The sequence below is a fragment of the Otolemur garnettii genome, unplaced genomic scaffold, assembly GCF_000181295.1.
Source record: "Otolemur garnettii isolate 467f Iridium unplaced genomic scaffold, OtoGar3 scaffold00081, whole genome shotgun sequence".
Taxonomy (NCBI): domain Eukaryota; kingdom Metazoa; phylum Chordata; class Mammalia; order Primates; family Galagidae; genus Otolemur; species Otolemur garnettii.
In genome coordinates this window covers 4,806,430-4,816,483 of record NW_003852476.1, presented here as the reverse complement: position 1 = coordinate 4,816,483, position 10,054 = coordinate 4,806,430, and the positions used below count along the sequence as shown (strand labels likewise).

The 10,054-nt window shown below is 34.2% G+C and overlaps 1 protein-coding gene across 1 annotated transcript in view; it reads right to left on the bottom strand.

The window, feature by feature from the left end:
• The window catches only part of LOC100951160 (leucine-rich repeat-containing protein 9), a 139,707-nt gene that overhangs the window by 112,305 nt on the left and 17,348 nt on the right, over positions 1–10,054 (bottom strand). Inside the window, exons 7-9 of the mRNA XM_023515882.1 lie at positions 7,353–7,508; positions 4,007–4,203; positions 2,725–2,856 (exon numbers count right to left, since the gene is read on the bottom strand). Of these exons, the coding sequence (XP_023371650.1) occupies positions 2,725–2,856; positions 4,007–4,203; positions 7,353–7,508 (485 nt within the window). The remainder of the gene's footprint in view (positions 1–2,724; positions 2,857–4,006; positions 4,204–7,352; positions 7,509–10,054) is intronic.

Below are 10,054 nucleotides of genomic sequence, written 5' to 3'. Positions count from 1 at the left end.
TATAGGTCCTTGAAATAGTACCCCATGAAATGTATACTGTAATATGTATGTATAAATGTAATATATAATTACTGAAAGTCATTATATACACAAAATGAAACTGCTATAAAATGCTACAGAAGCTTTTGATTAGTAAATATCGACTGGGCTATGAATTTAGACCTGTGCTATGACTTAAAAGGCACATGAAATATAGTATCTGCCCCCTCCCCCCAGTAATGTATAGCCTCACTGATATATTATTGTTTTGTGGCACTTTAACGTCATGTTTTTAATCATAAATACATTGTATCCATAATCTGGTGGAAAGCTTCTCAACCCCAAGGGAAACATCTTTTATGCTTTAGGGTCCCTACTTGACACATGCTGTCTGATGTCAATAGGTAATCCAATTTGAAATACATAGGTAAGTAATGTGAATCTGTAGTGATAAAGCTACAGTGTCAAAGATCTACTCAACTAGCAAGTCTTTGTAAAATAAGGATCTTTTTAAACTGAAAAATATAATTTTATTTTGTAAATTAAACTAAGAAATGTTAAATGATATACAATTAGAAATCTACAGTGCTTTTTTTCTATATGATTCCTAGCTCAACTCAAGCTAACCCTTTCTATATGATTCCTAGCCCCACTCAAGTACTTTTTATTTAAATACTAAATCCCTAGCCATAAAATATCAATAAAGAGAAGTCCTTGCTTATTTAAAACTACTAGAAATGTAGAACACAGCAATTTAACATACATAAAAGATCCAAGCCAATGTAGCCAAGTCTGCAATATGTTAAAAGTAAAAATCAGTCTTTTAAATTCTGCCTACATATATTTTATTTTCTTCTTAAAATGGATCAAGGTTATTCTTATTAAAACTAAGTAAATAATTATTAATGTTTATCAAAATCCCTCAAAGCCAGCTAATTTACTATCTGGCTGGCATCGTTATCTAAATGGTTTTTTAGTCATCTTGCTTTTACATACTTTTTCTACTCATCTGCTTATTCTGTAAAGACCTTATTTTGCAATAAGTTAAAAAGAAGCAATGAAACATAATTCTGTTTAGGTTGAGTAAATATAAATGAAAGATTGAGAAATTATTTGTGCACCCTGCAGATAAATACCATTGTTTTTGCACTTGAAAAATCAAGGCCTTTACTGGTTTACATGGGAACTGGGATGAACACCTTTCATATCTTTATATACAAAAATCAAGAACAATGGCCAAGCAAACAGTGAAAATGTGGGGTAAATGGATAGATGTACCTAGAAGAAAGTACTTTAAAAGGTCTCTTTCTCCCTTGGGAGAAGCTTCGCACACTTTTCCACCAGAGAATCCCCCAGACCCTTGAGAAGCTTTTACACAAGCCAAAAAGTCATATCGAATAGAAATCTGGAGGCTTGGTTTAAAGTAATCCATAACAATCACACTTTTTTCTAAAAAGCTAATAAAGTATATTTTGAATTCCACTCTCTGAAAGTCAGCATTTGTTTCGACACTAATTTCCAGTCCGAGCACATTTCAGGAGATGCGCAAAGTCCATTCTATAGTCCATATGCCTCCTGGGTGTCTCCACGTGCCCGGGGTTCACATCACAGTTCTGGGCAACTTTGGCTATTTCAGATTCTTCTCAGTTAAAAAAAAAAGACTCCAAAAATATAAAGAAAAGTAACTAATAATCACTAATAATATTTTTTACACAAGGCTTTCTTTTTCTTTTTTTCTTTTTTCTTTTTTTTTTTTTTTGAGATGGGAGCCTCAAGCTGTCCCCCTGGGTAGAGTGCTATGGCATTTCAGCTCACAGCAACCTCCAACTCCTGGGCTCAAGCGAGTCTCCTGCCTCAGCCTCCCAAGTAGCTGGGACCACAAGCACCTGCCACAATGCCCGGCTATTTTTTGGTTGCAGCCGTCGTTGTTTGGCGGGCCCGGGCTAGATTTGAACCCGCCACCTTGGGTGTACGTGGCTGGCGCCTTAGCCACTTGAGCCACAGGCGCCGAGCCTCTTTTTCTTTTTTTCTTAAAGGCCATTTCTGATTGTGCCCTCTAGTTGAAGCAACATGATGCTACCTTTGTTCTACCAGTAGGCCTTGATTCTAAAGTGTGGATACCTGCTTTCTGCTTTTCTTCTTGGTGTCTTTCTCCATTTTTGTCTATATGAGCTTTTGACCTAAATCCCTAGTGTAAGCATATGCTCTGTTCTAACATGTAGTGTCCGAGTGAACCTTGACTGAAGCTAGCTCTAAACAGCAGGCCCCATTTTGACTATGGACCCACGTAAGATTTGCTAGATAGCCTCCTCCCATGTTGGCAACCTGCTGTCACCAATCCTGCTTTGGCACCCCTGCTCTGTTCCAGCTTTCTCAACCAATATTCAGAATCCAGGGCTATATAAAGAAATAAACAGTATAAACATGCATAGAAATTAATAATTTACTATAAACTATTTTTGTTAAACTATATTCTGTTCTTGAGCTAAAGAAAATAGGATAGAGCAATAATATTTCATTAAAATTTCTCCAAAGTTGGTTTACAGTAATGGTATAAACAGAGAAATGTATACTCCTAGGTACAAAATTGGCAGGTAACTGCCAGTTTTTAATAGATGAATATTCTGCATGAGAAGTATTTAATAAGTAGGACATTTTAAGATTTCATAAAATGATATTTTAGGTGATGATCCAGAGTACTCAAAATGATTTTTAAAGCTATACCTAAATTTCAAACAGATTTACCAGTCATCAGATTGAGTGCCTTCTTCAAAATGGATATTCCCCACCGTCTCCAATTCAATTAACAAAAATGGGATCAGTAAGCCATGAGCTTTCTTCTTTTGCTTTACTTCAAGGCGATAAATTGTTTCAATTCTAGTAAAGAAAAAAATAAATACAGCTAATAGAATGATATGACATCACAATACTAAATTCATGATAGAGGTTTTTAACTGATATTAAAATACAAGACTTCTTTTCAATGGAAAAAGAAACCTTGGTGAAACTAAGTAAAAGACATTCTGCTTTTAGCCATTAAAATCACTTCCAATTCTGTTAATCTCAAACTGTATAAAAGTTGGAAGACTATCCTGGCTCTATCCACTTACGGCATTCAGACCTTAGACAAGTCACTTACCCTTTTATGCCTCAGTTCTCTCAGTAAAAAGGTAATACTCTTAGTCCTTCTGCCTAAAAAGGCTGTTTGGAGAATTATTTGCAAAATATATGTAAATTCTTAGCAAAGATTCTGGCACAGAGTAAAAAGTCAATACATGTTACTATTGTTATTTCTACTATTATTATTACAGGGCAAACTAACCCATTTAGTGCCTTAGAAAATGTCAATTTTTTAAAAAGGAGGGGATGGGTAAATTCACACCTATGGGTACAGTGCACACTATCTGGGTTAAGGGCACACTTATAACTCAATCTGTACCGAAGGAAAAAAGTATATAAACAAAACATGTGTACCACCTAATATTCTGAAATTTAAAAAAAGAAAGAAAATCAAATAACTGAAAAAAAATGCATAGTTCTTACTAAACATTTTTGCTTTGTATTTCTAGCGGATAACTGAATTGAACGTGTTTCTAAATGAGTCCAGACAACTGTGCATGTGCTTTGTTGGGTCTCATCTGTTCAGTGAGTTTCTGCACCAGTAGCAGCTCTATTACTTTTCTTTCTTTCTTTTTTTTTTAATACTGCAGGCACTAGAGCAGTGATGTGGCAGAAAGCAATTCAGAGGAAGCTCAGTTTCTAATTAAGAATTGTCTCTGCAAAAAACAGCTTTCAACCAATGATGCTTCTATGCATTAGGAACTGGAACTAATGTTCCAGAACATGTTTCATGCTTTATTTACTTCGTACTATAATTCTTTCCACTTCAGAGGAAGAGAACTAAACTCAATTTATGGCTGGGGCCAGGTTTGAACCCATCACCTCTAGTATATGGGGCCAGTGCCCCTGAATATTTTTAATTTCTCACATTTCAAATCTGAACAACTGGACAACTCATTAAACATACTCATCTAGTTTTTTGTTCCAGAATGTTACCCTTTCGTTCAAAGCATTTAGTTTGGTCAATATCTTCTGCTGAAAAGTTGGTTCTTCTGTGACAGTTTCACAAATCTTCGATTTTTCAAGCTCAGTTACTTTATTGTTACTGGATCTAACACTGTGTCCTCTGCCAGATTTCTTTTGTTCAGACAATTCTCGTTCCAACTGTTGAAAACATTACAGAAAGCAAAATAAAAATATGGTTAAGGGTAAAGCCTGAATTCAGATATTAAATTTTTAGTGAATTTAGTTAAATAATTAATTTAAACAAAGTAGAAACCTATGTAATAATACATGTAACAGAGGCCAAACTTCACAAAAGAATGCCTGCCAAATGTGATTTCAACTTTGGTGCAATCTCAGTCAGCCAATTCCACTTGACCAAGTGACAGCCTTAAATGCTTCCAATGTGGCAGTGTCTCAGCTGAAAATAAGCAAAGAACTAGATTTTTAAATATTATTGATATGTCTATTAAAGTCAATGAAAAATAAGTGCTACATTTGCTATAAATTAATGTTTAAACTTCAAATAATGTAATTTTTAACACAACTTTTCAGTGTTTCAATATGTTTTCAACTACCTTGATGTTCTACAAAAAAATTAATCTAAAGAATATACTAAAGCACGTATATAGGGGAGTACATTTTTCCTTTTGCCCCAGTCTCTTACATATATGGCTCATCATAGCACTGGTCTTGAAGGTTTTGGTATTTGGGGTTTTGTTGTTGTTCATAATGGACTTTTTTGCATTAACTTGGATTTTTTAAAATATGACATTAAATATTATTTATCTTGATTACTGAGGTTTTGGGTATTCCCTTAAATTGTGGGCCCCAGGCAAGAGCCTCACTTGTCTCATTTTATTCCAGGCCTATAGGATGTCAAGATAAATTGTACTGTATGAGGAGAAGTGTACATAAAAAGAAATTTACTAACTATCTGTGCTCCTTCTGTATAATACCTATATCCAGTTGTTAAAAATCAAATTAGGCATATTCATAAAAATGTCTATAGTTGCATTTATCTTTAGCTATTATTTTTCACATTTGCAGATTTTATTTAACACATGCATTTGCACAGGAAAATGGCAGTTATAAAATGGTACCCCAATACTGGTTTCCCATGATTTTTATTCAAATAAATAACTTAAATTTTGTTAATATTTTACTTTGAGAATATCTCTCTAATTATAATAATTAAAACCTGTTTACTTTAGAAGAAGCATCAAATATATTTCAAAGCCAATGTTTTTAAATGACTACATACTATTCTACCTTAAGAATGAATAACTTTTCTCTTGCTAAACATTTAGGTAGTTTACAATTTTTTGTTGTTATTAATAGTGCAGTGATAAATATCCTTACTATACATCTTTAGAATAGAGGATTACAAGTGCACTTACTGTGTCAATGGCTATGAGCATTTTTAGGCTGTGAACACAAATGACCATCGTCGCATTCTCACCAGCAATAGTGTAGAGTTGAGTGTGTAACATCCATCTCCACTAGCCTGAATACTATCGTGTGTTATGCTTTGGCAATGTCATAGGTGAAAATGGTTTTATCTTAACATTCAGAAATGAATAATCAAGTTGAGTTTTTCTTTTATTAAATGATAGCTGTGTACATTAAGGCAATCATGGGGTACAGTGTGGTGTTTTCATATACAATTTAAAATATTTTCATCAAATTGGTTAACATAGCCTTTGTGTCATTTTCTTAGTTATTGCATTAAGACATTTATATTCTACTCTTAGAAAGATTCACTTGTACCCTTGTAAGATAAACCATAGAAGTGATCTCTCCAAGGTCGAGCTTTTCTTTCAAATATTTATTAATTTTTATTTCTACTTTTGTAAGATCCTAGTTTATGTGCTTTGTTCAATTTTTCTATTTGGATATTTACTTTTTATCTTGTTTTGCTCATGATATTTTTATATTAAGATATCAATCTTTTGTCTGTCATGTTTATTATTTTTTCAGATTATCATTTGTCATTTTTTTTATTAATGATGCCGTGTGGCACAAAAGCATTTTACTAGTTTTTTTTTTCAATCAAATCTGTAGTTTGTGCCTTTGCAATTTATAGTATTTATTTCATTTGGCAAGCCAGGATTAATTATAACCATCTATACATTAAGTCCTCAGTTTTTTCATGTTTTAATTTTTACACTTAATTCTTTTCACCCCCTACTCATATTTACATATAGTAAAGTGTAAACTAAGGATCCATTTCCCTACCAAATAGTTGGACTATTTTTCTAAAACCATTTGTTAAATAATCCATTATTTCCTCATACTTAAAAAATACAGTTTTTATATATAAGGTATTGCTTTGGGGTAAGTAATGCTTAATTTTTCATGGCCTACTTTTAATAAAGGAAATTTAATTTATTCTAAATAGCACACCCATGGATAGAGCTGGAACATATTCTTCTTAGCAAAGTATCTCAAGAATGAAAGAAAAAACATCCAAAGTACTCACCCCTACTATGAAACAAATTTATAACTTTCATATGAAAACGATAACCCAATTATAGCTCAAGAACATGGGAAAAGGGGAGAGGCAGGGGAGGGGAGGGGGAAGGATGGGTGGAGGGGAGGTCATGGGTGGGACCACACCTAAGGTGCATCTTACAAGGGTAAATGTGAAGTTTACTAAGAGTGGAGTATAAATGTCTTAACACAATAACTAAGAAAATGCCATGAAGGCTATGTTAACCCGTTTGATGAAAATATTTCAAATTGTATGTAGAGCAAGCACATTGTACCCCATGATTGCATTAATACGCACAGCTATGATTTAATAAAAAAAAAAGAAAGCACACACTATTAAAGTACAGCATTATTTAAAGTTCCCACCTTGTTATTTACCTCAGAAGTATTAGTACATTTAAGATATTTTAGTGCTTTAAATAAGAAAATGAATTTTGATCACAGCCTGCTGGTTTCTAATAAAAATGCAGCTGAAATATGTCTAACAGATATCTGTAACTCCCAAAATCACAATGAATTACACAACTTTAAACATTTTCACAATTACATAAGCCTATACTTTTTCTAAATCACAGATTTCTAAACATAATTAAGCCTAAACCTTTTTGAGTTGCAGATTTCTAATTGCTATATTTAAGAATACAGCTTGGTTAAGCACCTTAAATCAAAAATTTTGGGAGCAAACCTGACTTGAAATACATTATTAATTAAATATATATGTTATTATATGTACTCAATATGTAATTTTAAAGATATTACTTGTTATCAGTAGTTTTCTAAAGATGTGGCCACTAGAATTTCACACAATTTAATCTTACATTTTTTTTCGCAAAACTGATTAATTTTATTCGTTCTTCTGGCAATTTCTGTAATTTGCATTTTCGGTCATTCAGTCTTTCAAGGTCTTCATTAAGATGCCTCTGAACTGTTTTTATACGCATATGGTAATACATTATTTTTTTCATTGCTGTGGTCTAAAAGTAAGAGAAGAATCAGATGGTTAGATAAAACAAATTATAGGTGGTTATTAGTGGTATTATATAAGTATAGTATGTTATATATAACAATTTGGAAGTTTTTAGTGTTCAGTTACTAATAACAATGCTAGTTGGAATGATAACGGCTACATACAGTACTACATTTAAAATTAATAGGAAAAATATAAAACTCTAAAGATTTTTCTCTGTGCATAACATGTACATGGAAGGCATAGTTAACATTTATCTCCAGGATGACACCACAAAGAAACTACAGATAGAATTTAATTCATAAAATAGTATCATTTATCTATTGAAGCAGGACAACTAAAGCAAATATATAACTACATTATTCCTATTTGATTAACTCAGGAAACAAATAAATTAAAAATAATTAAAAGCAAATATAAGATTACTCAATTCTTTTTTTTAAAGCATGGACAAGAAATAGGATTAGCTTTTTTCTAATCTATAGAAGAATGTTCTAAATTAACTATAGACTGAGCAAATTACTAATTTATCAAGCTAATCCAATTATCTTAAATTCATTAATACCAAATGGATCAACCATTTATTAAGAAGCTTATGGTAAATTGATTAAATCCATCATTAAGAAATACACCATGTAAATGGTGCTTAAATGTTACATTAGTCACAAAGAACTGAGGAGAATGTAAACAAATTAGGTATATCATAAAAATGTGACCTAGTTTTGAGGTGGAGCAAGATGATGCTGAGTAACAGCTACTTTGCAACTGGGTGTTGCTAGAGTGGGGAGAGAAGACTTCAAGCATCTCTGGCTTGTGGGCTCCACCCAGAAACATCCCTTTGGGTATGCAGAGAGACAGTGAGAGACTTCTGGACCCCAAGAGGAGAACAAAAGCAGTGGGGAATGGGCAAGTGGTTGCGTTTGGGTAGTGGCTGCCACTACTGTATCAACAACAGTGGTGAGATTGAAAGTAGTACAGATCTTTCCTATGGGTTCTTATGTTTATTATAGACTTGGGAACTTGGTTGAACTACCTTTGGAGAACTTGGGAGAGAGTGTGGATGACTTTAAGGATTGTCTAGGGCCCCTGGACTGAGCTGCCAAGACAGAATGGAGCTAATATTATTCAGCTGTTTGCTGAGGGCAGCCATTGTGGGAGATCTGCCCCTTGGAGGCTCCGCCCCTGGGGTCGCAGAGCTAGGATTGGGCTGAGAGACCTCGGGCAACTGGTTTTGTGATTGAGCAGGCCAAAGGCTGAGACTGAGATGAAGCATTCAGGGTTTGGCAGTAGAAACATTGCCTTGCAACCTCAGCCATCAGGGGCACAGAGTGAGATTGGTTTTGGTGGACTGGATAAGCGGGCAGACACTTCAGGAATGATCCCAGCAACAAGTGCTTTCCTGGGAGAGCTTCTGCCTAGCCAAGGTTAACAGTTTAAAGTGTCTTTTAAGTGGGCTGAAGAGAGATTCAGGTTCTCAACCCTGCAGGGTTTGAGAAATCAGCAGAGACCTCCAGTTTCCATCTCATACACCTGTATCAGCTTTGTGATTAACACCTCATACCCCAGAAGATCACCTGTTGCCCAGACACCAGACAATATTCAGCAAGATTTATATACTGCTTTGGTTTTTTTTTTTTTTTAATTTAATTTCAACATTTTTCCTCTAGATTTTTCTTTTCATTTTTTCTTCTTTTCTTTCATCATTTCTCTAGTTTAAATGTAATTTTCCATTTTTGCCCTCTTTTCATTTTTGCTAGTGTCTCTGTTCCTGTAAGTTTTTCTGTTTGTTTGTTTTGGTTCATTTTTATTATTTTTGTATTTCCTCTCTATTTGGTGGAGGTGGGATACAGTGTCTGCTCAGGCTGACAAAGAGCTGCTGACCTTGAGGGAACCACCCAACCCAGCACCCCCAGAGGTTGGGGGTTTTTGAGGGTGGGTCAAAGTACCTACTATACACCTTTATTACTCCAGTCTCCCTCTTTCTGTGCTTCACTTATTTTCTATCAATATTCCTTTTACCCACCCCCTCTCCTTTCTCTTTTTTCTTTTTTTAAATCTTTTTTTCCTTCCTGTTTTTCAATCTCCTCATCCTTTTGATCTTGTACCAAAAGCACTCATTGAAATCTTAGGCCACAGGCACAGTAACTTAAAAACCAAGAGGAAGTGAAAGGAAAATTAGAGCAAGGAAACAGATAAAAGAAAACACTCATGAGGAAGAATCAGCAGAAAAATCCTGGCAAAATGAAAAACCAGTCCAGAGTAACCCCAAAGAGTTGGCACTACTGTAAATGGAATAGTGTTCTTGACTGCTTTTTCAGCTTGGCTACTGTTGATATATATAAAGTCTACAGATTTATGAGTGTTGATTTTGTAACCTGAGATACTGCTATATTCCTTGATCACTTCTAGGAGTTTTGTAGTAGAATCTCTGGTGTTTTCCAGATATACGATCATGTCATCTGCGAAAAGTGAAAGTTTAATCTCTTCTGACCCTATATGGATGCCCTTAATCACCTTTTCTTCCCTAATTGTGATGGCTAAAACTTCCATTAC